A 16,714-nucleotide genomic window follows, 5' to 3' on the forward strand; every position below is an offset into this window, starting at 1 on the left:
CACAACCGTGGGTGGCGTCACGGACAATAATCAAAACCCCCACAATCAAAATCCCCCTTTCACTCACGGGCGAGGAGCGCCGCTCGAGTCCCCGGGATCTGGCCCACCGCTCGAGCCACCACCGAGCAGCAGCACCAGCAGCAGCCGGACCTGAGCAGTGGGAGAGCGCAGCGTCCCCTCCTCCGCCCGCGACATTAGCGAGCGCAGCGCCCCGCCGCCCACGACAAACTGAGCCTAACTTATATATAAAAACACTATAAACTCATCAACCGTAATGAGTCCGAAGCATTATACATTTCTTAAATTCCGGGGGAGTCATCCTCTCCTTACAAAATTCTGCTTGGAGTCCACACTTTATACTTCCATCCGCCACTTTGGAGCGCGCACAGATATATCCAGCCAACATTCATTTAGTGTAGTTCCTTTCCAGCTCACAAATAATTCATCTGTAAATGCAGAGATGATTGGTGCGTTATAAAACGGTTACATTATACTTTGAGTTACGAACTTGCTCATGTGGTGTGTGGAGTAGGGGTTAAGCAGACAGGGTGGGACCCCAGTGTAACTTGAGTCCCTCACACACTCATTCGGTCTCTGCAGTCAGCAGTAGCTGGATGATGGCTGGAGGACACTGCTTGCTGCTGCTTCTTCTTCTGGGGGGAGTTCTTCAAGACATGGGATCTGAAGGTAAATTCTTAGGGGGATGATGGGCACAAGGGAAAAATATGGGACAAAAGGACTTATCTGGACTGTTCAATCTTTAGTGAAACCTCCCTTTCATTCTGAGTGGTGTTTCCCTCTCTAGGATTTGAACTTCTTCTCCAATGTATTGCAGATATATGGTCGCTGCCTTACATCTGTCATATTCTTCACTGTCACATACTAGGTTTACCCTGGTTGGTCTTTTTCTCTGTTTGTAACTTGTTGCTCTTAGAATATAAAGTACATTTCTTTTTGCTGCTGCATCTAAATATCATTCTTCTCTGTAATATTCATCAGTATCAATAATTACATGTATAAGTGTATTTGTAAACCATATGTTCAATAGCCTCCAAACACTTATATTATTGCTCATATTCATTCATTCATTCATTCATCCTCACTGCTCTTATTATTATAGCACTCAATTTAATCAATATGTGTATATGACTTTAATTCTGTATAATTGACTGTGAATACTAGTTGCTGTATAATAGTCATTTATTACACCAGCCCCAGTAGTCCTACCTGTTCTCTGCTCCTACCAGGTAATATGGTAGTATACTGTCTTGTCATGCCATTCTTCTTCTCATCGAACATTTCTTCAGTCGCTTTGTTTATGTGTATCTATGGTGACTACAATTTATACCGCTATAAGATCAGTGGGTGGTCCATTAACATTCTTGCATCCAGCACTTACCATTAATCAAGAGGGTTATGACTTTGTTCAACAGTTGAACTTCCATCTTCCTCCTTCTTTTGACTTATCATGTTTTTATACATCTTGTCATTGATACTTTGTATTTAAAGAGGTTGTCCACTACTTTACACTCATGGCCTATCCTTAGGATAGTCTTCAATGTCTAATTGTGCGGGGTCCGACACCCGGCCAATCAGTTGTACTTGGTGCCGGTGGCGGCAGCAGGTGGCTGGATATGCTCAGTTCCAGAGCTGTCCCATCAACTGATAACGGCCGGGTACTGCACATCCGCTTCCCATTCAAATCAATAGGAGGCGGATGTGCAGCACCCGGTCATGGCCACTATCAGAAGACAGGGCAACTATGGAACCAAGCATTTCCAGCCACTGCACTGAGAACAGCTGATCGGCAAATTTGCCAGGTGTCGGACGCCGACCGGTCAGACATGGATGACCTATCCTATGGAGAGACCATCAATGCTCATCTAGTGGATAACCTCCTTATTAGTACTATCTGCGACTCTCTACAAGATACACCTCGGTCTTAGATTATGTTCACACCCAGCATTTTTGCTGTTTTTTGCTGCAGCCAAAACTTTATTGGCAGAGATTATTAGAATTTCAAAATACCTGTTTTTCAGCTTTTTTGCTGCATTTTTTTCCACGTTTTTCCTAGTGTGTATTACATGTTTACAGGATGTGTTTAATAATGCTAGTTTTATTTACGAAAAAACACTGCTGTTTTCCAATTCAGTCAGGGAAAAAAACGAGTGTGCGTGAAATTTCTGAAATCCTATGGCTTTTGCTGGTACTATACAATAAAATGCAGCTTTTTATTTGCATAAAACGCAGCCGAAAAAAATGCTTCAAAAACGCTGCATGTGAACATAGTCTTACAATGTACAAAACTACAAATACTATTCCTAGACCTTGTCACTGATGGACTATGCCAAGAACACACAGAAGACAGATGGAGTTGTGCTCGGTGTAACCTTGGGTGACTTGTAGATAACCGTTATCCTCCATGGTGATAATGGTAACACCATCCATGCTCTATATAACTTGTTATATAATTACCTGTAGAAATGTTTCAGATCCAAAACAAGTAGGAGAACGCTCATACTGTCATTACGGTGACCCAATCTTTCTTCTAGAAATCTGCTCCCCGAAAAGCGAAATTGTCCATCATTAGTTCTGCCGTCTGTAATCCACACTCATCTCAATATTTTGGGAAATAAAGAAGTCCCAAAAATCTTTCTCAGATAATGTCTGCGTGACTACACACACCTCAGTGTGTATTATGTGTGCCGTTATTCCAGCTTCATAAATGAGGACTATTTCATGCAAAGTTGTGGCGAAGCAAGAAAACAGGAGCACCATGCTGTGCAAAAGCATTAATGGCCAATTGAAATGTTTTCATATGTGGCGGCAGCAACTGTGTGTAGGACATAGATATCTCGCACTTATTCCTTTGTCTATAGCTTCTATCAATATCTTTATTTGCTATATTTTCCTACTGAAGCAGATATCTTACTCCAATAACTGGACTGATCACTCCAGCTTCCGTGCAACAAAAATGTATCGAAGAAAAATGTGGAATTATTCGAAATAACATAATATTAGTCATTAAAGGATATTTTTATCCAATGACGTATGGCAGGGGTGTGGTGCCAGGGGGCGGTGGACCCAATTGCGCCAAAGTCTATGATGGTACAAAATGCCACCTCCTCACCCACCTGGAAGTCATCCCCCCTTCCTTGTGAAGTCACCGGTGCCTGCTAGCATCACCTCTTTAAAGTGTCACAAGGAGTGCTCCGCCAGCGCTGTGTACGCAGAGCACCACTGGGAAGATGAGTTTGTCATCGCCTGCTGCACTCTGCACAAGCAGTGATCAAAATGACTGTCATCAGCATAATAAAGTGATGTGATGCATATAATACAACCAAGATGACAGAAGATAAGCAGCTAATGAATGAAGCATTGAATCATGTGCAGTGCACATAAATCAGAACTGTCTCCATTTATTTAGATCTGATTTTACATTTTTACACTTTTTCTAACCTTAGGGATAGGCCATGTGTGCACAAGTGCGTTTTGCATGCGTTTACTCAGGGCTTTGCACTGCTGCGTAAAAGCTTGCATTCTGCGTCCCCAGCAAAGTCTATGTAACTTGTGCAAATTCAATCCGCACGTTGCGTTTTAGAACGCAGTGATTTGCATGCTGAAATTTGTGGCCGAATCCCTGCGTTCTAAAAAGCAACATGTCACTTCTTTTGTGCGTTTTGGAAGCTTTTCCCACTCTGTCTATGGCAGAGCAAGCATCCAGAACGCATGAATTCTGCATCCGTTCCGCATTCAAAATACTTCCAAAACGCAGCTTTTCGGCAGCATTTTGAAACGTGATAAAACGCTGCAGAATATTTGTCACGGCACAACGCAGACGTGCGCACATAGCCATAGGGTTAGACTTAAGAATTGAGTTAAGCTTAGGGCTAGGGTTAGACTTAAAGAGGACAAACATGAGGCTTTTGTAATATGAACTAAAGCAGTGCCATACTGGCACTAAGATGCTGAATCCAGGCGTACCTGAAAGATCCAATGCTTGGTTGCAGAGATATCCTTAATCAAAGTTGCAGAAATGCACTGCACTTTGATTGACGGGTGCAAAGGGGGCATTGCTGTTGGAACAGTAAGGCTATGTGCGCACGCTGCTGATTTACCGCAGATTTTACAGCGGATTTGCCACGGATTTGCTGCAGAAAATGTATCTAACATTTTTGCAGTCAATCTCCAGCAAAACCTATGGGTATAAAAAAATGCTGTGCGCACACTGCGTTTTTTATACCTGCAGATTTACCCGCGGATTTTCCGCTGCAGAATTAATGAGCATGTCACTTCTTTTCCGCAGGTACCTGCGTTTTTTGCCATAGATAATGGTAAACATCCGCAGGGACTAACCTGCGGAAAAACCGCGGCAAATCCGCACCAAACCACGGCAAAACCACATTTTGTTGCGTTTTTGGTGCGTTTTTTTACCACAGGTGCAGGATTCTTTAAAAGGGTCCGGATTTTGCTTGAGAAAAAGTCACTTTCTAGAGCACAAATGGCCTAACACAGTAATTCTGTCTTCATTAAAATGGCACCGGAGTGCACGCATGCGTAAACCGCAATCTCCATTTTTTGAAGACACTGTGCTGAAGACTATGAGCAGCAATGTAAAAAATAAAAAACTGCACACTAGCCAATGCCTCTCATAGTATTCACCGCTGTGCCTTCAATAAAATGGCGTCAGAGATCGTGGTTCACACATGCACAGACTCTGGTGCTATTTTAATGAAGACAGAATTACTATCTCAATGCGAACGAGCTGCCAACAACAACAATGGCAGCATGGCGCGATATTCAAATAAAGAAAAAGGGGCACATCATAGAGGACAAAGAAAGAGGACATTACAGCAAGGACTCGACCTACAAAGGCCCGTCCCGTGGCACCCATCAATCAAAGTGCAGTGCATTTCTGTCTTATTGAAGATTGGGGCTCTGCAGCACCCGACCTCAGATTCTAGAGCCAAGTTCTCAGGATTGCTGTGTGGCTCAATGTTCAGAGCACAGAGAGTGTGTGTGTATGTGTGTGTGTGTAACGGGAAAATTTAACCCCGTGCTTTACAATTATTTGCAAAAAAACAGAAACACACAGAGACAGAGACACACAGAGTCAGACACACACAGAGACAAACACATAGAGACAAACACACGCAGAGACAGACACATGCAGAGATAGAGACACGCAGAGACAGAGACATAGAGAGACATGCAGAGTCAGAGACGCACAGAGACAGACACACAGATACTTTACACAGACAGACACAAAGACACACACACAGATGGACACACACAGAGACAGACAGAGGCACACAGAGACTGATACAAAGACATAAACACAAAGAGACACACAGATACACAGAGGCAGAGACAGACACACAGACACACACAGAGACAGACATACAGTTAGGTCCAGAAATATTTGGACAGTGACACAATTTTCGCGAGTTGGGCTCTGCATGCCACCATATTGGATTTGAAATTAAACCTCTACAACAGAATTCAAGTGCAGATTGTAACGTTTAATTTGAAGGTTTGAACAAAAATATCTGATAGAAATTGTAGGAATTGTACACATTTCTTTACAAACACTCCACATTTTAGGAGGTCAAAAGTAATTGGACAAATAAACCAAACCCAAACAAAATATTTTTATTTTCAATATTTTGTTGCGAATCCTTTGGAGGCAATCACTGCCTTAAGTCTGGAACCCATGGACATCACCAAACGCTGGGTTTCCTCCTTCTTAATGCTTTGCCAGGCCTTTACAGCTGCAGCCTTCAGGTCTTGCTTGTTTGTGGGTCTTTCCGTCTTAAGTCTGGATTTGAGCAAGTGAAATGCATGCTCAATTGGGTTAAGATCTGGTGATTGACTTGGCCATTGCAGAATGTTCCACTTTTTTGCACTCATGAACTCCTGGGTAGCTTTGGCTGTATGCTTGGGGTCATTGTCCATCTGTACTATGAAGCGCCATCCGATCAACTTTGAGGCATTTGGCTGAATCTGGGCTGAAAGTATATCCCGGTACACTTCAGAATTCATCCGGCTACTCTTGTCTGCTGTTATGTCATCAATAAACACAAGTGACCCAGTGCCATTGAAAGCCATGCATGCCCATGCCATCACGTAGCCTCCACCATGTTTTACAGAGGATGTGGTGTGCCTTGGATCATGTGCCGTTCCCTTTCTTCTCCAAACTTTTTTCTTCCCATCATTCTGGTACAGGTTGATCTTTGTCTCATCTGTCCATAGAATACTTTTCCAGAACTGAGCTGGCTTCATGAGGTGTTTTTCAGCAAATTTAACTCTGGCCTGTCTATTTTTGGAATTGATGAATGGTTTGCATCTAGATGTGAACCCTTTGTATTCACTTTCATGGAGTCTTCTCTTTACTGTTGACTTAGAGACAGATACACCTACTTCACTGAGAGTGTTCTGGACTTCAGTTGATGTTGTGAACGGGTTCTTCTTCACCAAAGAAAGTATGCGGCGATCATCCACCACTGTTGTCATCCGTGGACGCCCAGGCCTTTTTGAGTTCCCAAGCTCACCAGTCAATTCCTTTTTCTCAGAATGTACCCAACTGTTGATTTTGCTACTCCAAGCATGTCTGCTATCTCTCTGATGGATTTTTTCTTTTTTTTCAGCCTCAGGATGTTCTGCTTCACCTCAATTGAGAGTTCCTTAGACCGCATGTTGTCTGGTCACAGCAACAGCTTCCAAATGCAAAACCACACACCTGTAATCAACCCCAGACCTTTTAACTACTTCATTGATTAGAGGTTAACGAGGGAGACGCCTTCAGAGTTAATTACAGCCCTTAGAGTCCCTTGTCCAATTACTTTTGGTCCCTTTAAAAAGAGGAGGCTATGCATTACAGAGCTATGATTCCTAAACCCTTTCTCCGATTTGGATGTGAAAACTCCCATATTGCAGCTGGGAGTGTGCACTTTCAGCCCATATTATATATATAATTGTATTTCTGAACATATTTTTGTAAACAGCTAAAATAACAAAACTTGTGTCACTGTCCAAATATTTCTGGACCTAACTGTACAGACAGAGACACACAGAGACTGATACAGAGACAGAGACACAAAGAGACACGGAGCCAGAGACATACAGAGACACACAGAAACAGACACACACAGAGACAGTCATGCACATAGACTGATACAGTGACACACAGAGACAGACACACAGACAGAGACACATACACACACAGAGACAGACATGCACATAGACTGATACAGAGACACACAGAGACAGAGACACAAAGAGACACACACAGACAAACACAGAGACAGACACACAGACAGAGACACAGACCCACACAGTAACACATACAGTATATCAACAGAGGCACAGACACACAGAGACTGACATAGGGACAGACAGACACAAGCACACACAGACACACCGAGACAGACACACAGAGATACACAGAGACACACACACAGAGACAGACACACAGAGACACACAGAGATGGAGAGACCCACACAGGCACACACAGATACAGAAATAGAGGCAGACAGAGAGGGAGACAGACAGACAGACAGACAGACAGACAGAGAGGGAGACAGACAGAAAGACACTAAGTTACTATTCCGGGAAACGCCGGGTACTACAACGAGTATATTACAAGTATACCCCTTTTAGAAATGGTAAATTCTAGCCAAATAGGAATAGCCCTTTTTGGAAAATAACTAGAATTATAAAAATATTATCTTGTTCTTTCAGAAATAGAGCAACACTTGTTCAGGATCCATATTGGGTATTGTAGCTCACCCCACTTAAGCTGATAAAAGACATGCTATTTCTGGGAGGAAAGAAGGCAGGCTTTTTTTTTCCTTTATTGTCAATAATTTTCAAAGAAATCTTACTTTCTGGTCCTCAAAATTACAAAATAACTGTTTCTAGTTTTATCACTCTTTCTAAATTATAAATAAAAGGACAGTTGGTAGCAATTGATCTATACCACATGTTTTTGGTACTTGTAACTGTTCAACCATTAATTGTCCATGTCCTTTGAATGGGACACAAGAGTCATTTTTTTATTTGTAGGAAACCTCTTAAAATTGAAGACATGTGAGTGCCAAATGTTGCAAGTGTCGCGGGCGGGGAGGAGGGTGTCAGCACACCGCGCTCACCCCTTCTGCTCGGGTCCGGCAGTTGCTCCTGGTGGCTCGAGCTGCGGGCCGGATCCCGGGGTGTCTCGAGCGACACTCCTCGCCCGTGAGTGAAAAGGGGGTTGTTTGTTGGGATTATAGTTCGTGACGCCACCCACGGTTGTGGTGATGGCACCACCGCTGCTCAGTGTGCGGGTCCCGGGGATGGTGATGGGAGCAGCCAGGTGTTGTGTTGCCCCTCCGTGGGTAGGGGTTGGTGATCCCGGGGCCCGGTGAAGAGATGTGAAGTGTAGGGCCTGGAGGGCGCAGGGACGCGGGGGCAGCGCTGTGCCTTGCGGCACTGTGGTACTCACTCAGCCTGAGACACGGACACAGTTTGTATGGTAAACCAACGGCTGGTAGGACGGTCCCACAGACGGTTGCACCTGCACTCCCGGTAGGTGACGGTGACGTCTCTCTTCCTTGCACCTGTTTGACTGATGGTAGCGGTGGATTCCCTCCGGTTACCCGCTCCCCGACTGCAATCTGGGCCGGAGGAGCTCTACACTTTGCCCGCAGGCGCAGGCCCTGGGGAAACTGGTGCCTTGGCGGTGGCGGTGTCTCCCCGGTAATGGTCGGGCTGTTGCCGTCAATCGGGACTTTGTTGCTGGGGGATCTGCGTCCCCTTCGCTGACGGATTCGGCAAATTGGGCGACTCCTAGCCTTGCCGGGGTCCGAGAGGCCCCTGCCCTGGTGCTGACTGTCCTTCGGAACACTGCTCCAGACCACCGGGCACACAGCCAACGGGGTCCTTCCAGGAACTTCCAAACGGTCCCCCTCCGGACAGTCACCGCCGTCGCTGACCTTGCTGTTCTAGCCCTACACACAGCTGGGCTCTCAGGCTTCTCCTTCTCTCTGCTCTGTCACCACTTCTTGCTTTCCTCCTTTTCCACTTTCCTTTCCTTCACTTTCACTTCTTGTTTGTTTAAGCTCGTCCCTGAGCTGACTGCACTCTTGCCCTACCCGGGCTACTCTGCTGTTCACTCCTTCATGTCCCTGACTCGACTCTCTGGTAACTTCCTGCCTCCAGAGTTGTGAGCTCCTTGGTGGGCGGAGCCAACCGCCTGGCCCACCCCCTGGTGTGCATCACAGACTCCTGGAGGGAGGCAACAAGGATTTCTGGTTAGCAGGTGTGCCTACCTGGAGTGTGGGGTGTAGTGGTGTTGTTATCTGTGTCCCCTGGCTTGCCCAGGGCGACACACAAGCTTAATGGAAATCCAAACAATGTGATCCCGATGGGGTGATAAAGACTTGAGAAATATTACTTAGCTTCCTATACTACGGGGAACATGCACTAGTTGGAAAGTCACCATATCCTCCGTAGTATTGACCTATACAATCTTCGAGAAGGTTGCATGCTATTTCCAATCACAAAGCATCATGGTCCTGACGCTCACTGCACACTGGAAGGACTGTGAGTTTGTTCTGTGTTTGATTTTGTAGAAAACTTTGTTGAATCCCTCAGGCTTTTATAGCAGTAAACACTCCTTAATGGAAAACCGGAACAAGATGTCTTGTACAGACATAGTCATTTAAGAGTAATGCAGCACAAAAGATGTATAATGTGGCAGGTTACCAGCTCATCATCACTAATATTAATGTACCGTAATTATTCTACCAATTGTTACATGTAGGCATGATGCAGTTACCCTCATATTTACGACTAGCTTACTGTATGGTGCTTTCTTCACATGTGCACATGTTAAGGGAACCTGTCAGCATGTTGTTAGACCCTAAGCTAAAATAATCTATGTTAAGCAAAATAAATGTTGATTATATCTATATCTATATGTCCGTTTCTCCATTTTCTACCTATGCACCAAAAATGAGTTCGCGAGTGAGGAGGCTTGGCCTGGATTTACAGCTCTTCCTCTTTCTCCTCCTGCTGCTGCCCTCCTATCAATGACTGACAGGTGTCACTTCTCCACCAGAGTCTGCGGCTGTGATTTCTTCTCCGGCCACCAGGCGCCGCCGCATTCCCACTGTAGCGGTGGCGGTGATAGAGGCGGAGTCAGTACCAGTAGTTGTGGTGAGTGCAATCTCCACCCATCCATCAAGCTTGATAGGCCTGGGACTTGCAGTACCACTGGCTGACTGTGGTGGTGTGTGCCTTCGACGTTATCAACTTCCAGCTCCAGCCTATGGGAAGGCACCCCACCCTTCTTATACCTTCATTGGTCTGCTGCTCCCTGCCAGATATAGTCTAGTTATTACTGCTTGCCTCTGGTAACACCCTGCTCTGTATATTTGTTCCCTGTGTTTTGACCTCCAAGACTAGAGATTTGATGTAGCTTATGCCTGTTGGTTCTGAGGAAGGGAGCAGAGCCTCCTGAAACGCGTAGACCTGTGCAAAAATAAAAAGTTTACATTAATCCAAGATTTCATCAGTGATCTTTGGCGCAGTTTACAAAGCCCCATTCTACAATCTCTCTCTGTGACCTCCAAGACTTGGCAGAGCTCCTCTGTTTGGTGGGAGTGAGTCCTAGTCTTTTATCTCCTTTATGTGGTGCATGTATCTCCCCTGATGATCCAGAGGTGGTGAAAAGTGTAAGGAGACGGGAGACACCAGGATTTTTCTCATGGGCAGCCAGGACCTAGGGCCAGATGTGGACTGCCCTTGTTGGGGTGGGAGCTGTTGTTGCAGGGCTAGTGTATCCTTTTAGGAGTATTAGCCTGGTCCTCGTTATTATCTCCCCTCTCTCAGGACTGGACTCGATGGGACTGCCACAACATGGACCTATACAACGGAATGGGTGAGATTATTCCATATCTTGATTATTATTGTGGAATGTGTACTACCCGTGACTCATTGATATAGGAGGTGGGTCTGTGTACAGATACAAATAGTGGCATTTTGGTCCCATTGTTATTCGTGTTTTCTCCCTATTGGGGGACAATAATGGTGTATCTGGTTTGATCATATATCATAAGGATTGCATTTACTTGATATATCTAATATATGCAATTGTTAATGCTCTTATTTTGTGCATCAGTGCGTTTATATCGCTATATTGCGTACTTGACCTATTAGGTTTGATTTTAAATCACCGTTTGCACATATATTATATTGTAGTGGATTTTATGGGTTAAAATAAAGGTTACGTTTTAATGACAGTTCTACTATAGGCTATTATAATCCTGTGAGGTGCTTTGATAGCTTTGGCTGGGAGTCCCCCACCTTGGTTGCTATTTCTCTTTAGATTTGTAATTGTAGGCAAAGCCATCTGCCCTCATGGTCCGTATGCATAAACCAATGGATTTCTACAAAACAAAGAAATTGACATAATCAACATTTCAGATGATTTACATACATGACGTTAGTTTAGGGTCTAAAAACCTGCTGACAGATTTCCTTTAATGAAAAAGCACATGCACTATAGTCTGATCATGGGATCAATTAGCATTATTAACAAAAAAGCTAGAACAATAAAATGAAACCATTGTTTCCCCCATTTTTAGTTCCAATAATATCTAAGTGACTAGACATAATAACTGATGTCATAGTATTAATATAAAGCAGGAAACTACTGTAGCAGAGTGCTCTGGCAGATTTTCACCATCGGATGTAATGATTGTGTGGACTACTGTTACATCGCAGATGATAGTTTTTATAGTTGAGATCCGTGAAATTGATTTTGTACGTGTGTTTTGCATTAAAAATTGAATTCTATTGACTACAGGGAGGTTTTGGAAAGAACAGTAATGTAGCAGTTGATTCAAAAAATATCTAAGAACAGGAATATACTTTTGAGAATCTTTTTAGATAATATATTGAGGGGTTTTCATAAAAAATAAATGGAGCTTAGGAAACATGAAAAGTGTCTTCATGGTAAGATATGGAGCTCTTAAAATGTTTAGAACACAAATACTTCTAGGGCGAGTACCTCCACCGATACGGAGTCGGGCAAAGACTGAATGAAAGAAGTGTTATAGCGAGTCCCAATGAGGTCCCATAAACTGGTATGCACGCAATACAATGGCGGAACTCAACAACTTGAAGATTATACAAACAAGCCCTACAACTTAGACGACTAGACAATTTACCACTGTTGTAAATAATCTTGCCCTATTACCCCGTAACTTAGGATATAAAGCCAAACATGAATCTCCATTTGCATAGAGCCTACCCCTTATCAGTGTAAAGTTTGTTGGGTAAGAGGCCTTCAATGAGGGTTTAAGGAAGGGGTCTCCACCCTGTGACTCGGGAGCCACATGATGTGTGGCTCAAGTCTGTCTGCCATGTCTAACAAACAACCATGAAGAGAAGGTCTGCAGATGGTGACGTTTGTGAGTAGCCCCAAAGAGAAGAGCAGATATAGATGCTCATATACTGGCAAAATAGATAAACATGATAAGCTGCATATAGGAAGATACTGCCAGTTGGAGAGGTGGATGCCATAATGACTCATAGGATTGCTTCTTCCAATAGGTAGCACTGGAGTTTCTGTGGTTTTCCTTTCTGGAGAGGCTTTTTGCATTAGAAAATTGGAAACAATCATTTTTGGTGTTTCCAACAGTTTGACCCAGTAGGGCAGGATTACTTACAAGTAAGTTTACTACAGCAACTTCTGAAGCCACAATACCTACGATATGAACTCTCTTCTCCTCCTCTGTGAAGGGGTTATTTGCATATTTTATTTCCCAGGCAGCATTGTATGGCCTATAAGTCTCCCTTAGGCATGTGAGATGAGTAAACCTGAAGCGGTGTAGTCTAGAGTATTAATGCCATGCTGCAATAGCCAGCTATTTAGTCAAGGTTCTCCAATATCTTATGTGCCAATAGACCACCTATGTGCAGACAATGTCAGAATCATAAAGGTATAGAGATTTTGGTAGATTAGTAGTATATATGATATAGCGTCACTCACACACTGGCGTATAGCCAGCGTATAACTTGGCTGAGTGCTATCTGATGTGTTATCAGATAGCATTCGCCCAATGTTATATTATAGAGCCGACTAGTATTTTTTTCTCATGCAGAGTAGGTATAAGAAAAAAATCACTAAATGCTGCAATTGGCAGCATATCTCGGATCTCGCACACCCATACAAGTCAATAGGTGCGTGTGAAACATCGGATTGCACTGATGACATCTGAGTACAATGTGATATACGCCAAGATATACAATGGAGAAGATGGAGAAATTAATTTCTCCATCTTCTCATCTGTACTCCGATTCCTGTATGTGAAAGAGTCAGATCCCAGTGAATGACACTCGAAGCAGAACCTGAGCCAAGTGTCATTAGCATTGCGCATCCCATGCTCTCTATAGGTTAGTGTGCCCTGGGCCATATAGAAAAGTTCACAGTATGTAGAATTCAAAATTAATCACTTCAGCTAATAATGAGAAAGAGAATTAGGACCACTCTAACTCTGAACAGTAAATGTCCTCGGTAAACTTCTTATTCCCCACAGTCCTGGAGGGAGAACAGACCAGATATTTTAAAGTGCATGTAACACCCCGGGGTCGAGGGGTTTTCACCCGACACGTCGTCGGGTTGGGGGTGCAGATCACGGGCTGGCCTGGCCCAGTTTCGTGACCCCGAGATGTACAGGAGGGAAAGAAGGCGGTGGACGGGAGGAAGGATGGAGGATGGGGGTGGTAGTGACGGTTAGGAAAGTCTTTTTTAGATCGTGACGCCTGTGACGACATGGACTCTGTCAGTGCCTAGCATGGGTTAAGTTCTTAAAATTCAGCCAGGCATGACGATAGTTTGTTTATAGACGGGGGATAAGCCCCTCATTATTTCTACAAGACTCTTAGGAGTCTAGGGTTACAGTTTTTGTTGACTCATGTAATTGCTTTGGCCAGTGAAGGTCAGACACCCAGACAAATCATAATGCGAACCTCCCATTGTATTACTATGGGTATTGCTAGATGTGATGTAACTTAAGCTGTCCCTCCCTCGTCTCTGGATATTTTGTATACGCTTGAAATCTAGCCAATAAGAGCCCAGTTTTATCCACCAATCGTGAAGACCCCAATGGTCTGAATGGAGAGCTCAGGGGTATAAGAAGGAGGACTATCCATATCCCGGGTAGACTCTTGCTACATGCTATCAATCTAGGATCTGCGGATCTGATTGGCAAGCCATAACCGAACCTGGATTATAATACTTTATGGACTTCAGCATTGAATGCAAGGATTCGGCTGAGCTATCAAAGACTACCTAAGGAAAGAATCCATCTTGGGACAATCCAGTCACCTGACTTCAGGCTTTGCGGCCGTCACCCAGCTTGCTATATCTGGCGTTATTCCATATGGGTGCCCGCTGAAAGCAGAGTGCTGCTGGTTTGGAGTAAAGAGCCCTGGGGCTCTGAGGCACGGACATTCTAATCCCTGGTGAGCCAGCGATAGAGTGAGAAACTGTTGCCGGTTACATTCTGTGGTTTTGCTGGTTATGTGCCATACGCCATTAATTGTTTGGGGATCCAATAAAGTCTTAATATTGTGATTCCCTCATTCTGTGTTGTTTCTGTGTTGTCTGAGTAATGTTCCACCCACAGTTAAGGAGGTAAAGCATTCAGTTGGATGTGCCCTGGATCATGCTGTCTTTCTAAAGGCGGCCAGGTCAGCGGACAAGAGTACCCACTGACCCCCGTATCTCCACAACGCCACCTGTGGTTCGCGGCCAGGGATGGGCTGCCGCTGCGGGTGCTGCTCTCCGGGGCTGATGGTGAAGGCCGCAGCCGGGATGGTGTTGATCCCTGCAGGCAGAGCGGGGTTACCCCGGGGAGGATGATGGAGGACGGACGGGTGGGGTCGTAGTCCCCATTGGCGCCGCAGCGCTGGGCGACGGCGCCGATAAAGGAGAGGCAGAGACAGGGGCTGTGGATCCAGGTCTTTTACTCACAGGTAGTTCAGGCGCTGCACCAGAGTACCGGTCTCCACCACGATGGGCTCCAGCAGATCCCGAATCCGTGGAAGGTCAGATCCGGTGTGTGTCAGCCTATGGGACCTTCCTCCTTTTATGCGCTAAGTATCAAATCCCTGTGGAATGAAGCACTTGGGGATCCCGATGTCAGTAAAGTGTTCCCTTCTGTATGCTGATAGCGCGGTTCCGATGTGGGGCCGGTCGAGGACCTCAGCCCCGGATCTTATATGCTATTTGGCTGCAGTCTCAGTGGGACAGGTCCGGTGACTTTTCTTGCCGTTCCCGCGACCCTTGCAGAGTTGGTAGACAACGTGAAGGATGCCTGCCCTAGGGTTCTGTACCCCAACAGCGCCGGTCCTGTAGAAGCAGCTGCCTGCTTCTCCCCAGCAACCGTGTTTAACACCTTAGCCCACAGAGCTGCTTGCGGCACCTCCGCTCTGCTCTGTGTCTGAAGCTGTTCTCTCCTTTTGTTGTAGTTGTGTTGTGTGTTCCAAGCTGTTGCCCTCAGCCGCTGCCACCGGCTGGTTCACTACTCTCACTAGGTCAACCTGCTTTTCCCACTGTGTGCTCCTGACTCTCCCTAGTGGTTGCTTCTCTCTGACCCTGAGTCCCCAGTTCCAGTGGATCGGGGAGCCCCTTGTGCGGTGGCGTCCTGTAAACCCAACCACTGTAGTGACTCCCTACTGTGACCCAACCCTGGCCCGGTCCCCATTGGGGAGGGCAACCCACTGCTACTGCATGTGTATATGTTGGTGGAGCCAGTACCGACTTTCCTTGGACCCAGGATAAGTAATACACCCTAATGGAGGTGCAGTACCCTGTGGCGGCTGAAGCCTCAAGGGCGCCACATGCACAATAGTCAGAAGTGTAATTGCCTTTGACCTGAACCGAGATAAACATTTCTATTGCTTCTACATAAGCAAGACAGTAGTTGAGTGTTAACTCGATTTTCTTAAAGGGAACCTGTCACCAGGATTTTTCCTTTATAACCTGTGGCCACCAGTGAGCTCTTATATATAGCATTCTAGAATACTGTATTACTGTATATAAGAGCTCAGGCCGCTCTGTCTAATGTAAAAACATCTGCAGGGCGGCCAGGTCTGAAGGGAGTCGCTAGTCTTTGGTCCAGTGCTTCCTCTCTTCCTTCCTTCACCGTCCTCCTTCAAAGCTACATGTGGATGATTCATCCTACGTCATCCACACAAAGGCCTCCATTGCGCTCCTGTGCACTTTGATCGGTCCTGCAAAGGGCAAAGTTCTGTAATTCGCAGGCACTGTGAAAGATCAAAGAACTATGACTAAGGACTGTTTTTAATATTCTGTTTCTGGTCCGAAACGCGTTTGGTGCCCTAATGCACACAATTTAAATATTGTTTTGTAATTTCTCTTTTAATGTAGTTCAATAAATGCTTGATTTTTTTCTGTTTTGTTAATGCTGCGTCCAACCCAACCCATTCTCCTTTCTACTGCCTGAAAAAGTCAACGAACGCCTGCGCATGCGCATTACAATACTTTGATCTGCCCTTAGCAGGGCACAGAAAACTGTAGGAGCGCAATGGAGGCCTCTTTGTGGATGATGTAGGAGCCCGTCACCCACATGGAGCTGGGAAGGAGGATGGCGACTGTAAAGGATAGAGGGGGCGCCAGACAGAGACCAGTGACGAGCATCG

The 16,714-nt window shown here is 45.2% G+C and overlaps 1 protein-coding gene across 1 annotated transcript in view; it reads left to right on the forward strand.

The window, feature by feature from the left end:
- The first annotated feature begins 604 nt into the window (after nucleotides 1-604).
- The window catches only part of CSPG4 (chondroitin sulfate proteoglycan 4), a 154,428-nt gene continuing 138,318 nt past the window's right edge, over nucleotides 605-16,714 (forward strand). The window contains exon 1 of the mRNA XM_075345582.1: nucleotides 605-687. Within this exon, the coding sequence (XP_075201697.1) occupies nucleotides 615-687 (73 nt within the window). The 5' untranslated portion in view covers nucleotides 605-614. The remainder of the gene's footprint in view (nucleotides 688-16,714) is intronic.

This window comes from Anomaloglossus baeobatrachus, chromosome 4 (genome assembly GCF_048569485.1).
Source record: "Anomaloglossus baeobatrachus isolate aAnoBae1 chromosome 4, aAnoBae1.hap1, whole genome shotgun sequence".
Taxonomy (NCBI): domain Eukaryota; kingdom Metazoa; phylum Chordata; class Amphibia; order Anura; family Aromobatidae; genus Anomaloglossus; species Anomaloglossus baeobatrachus.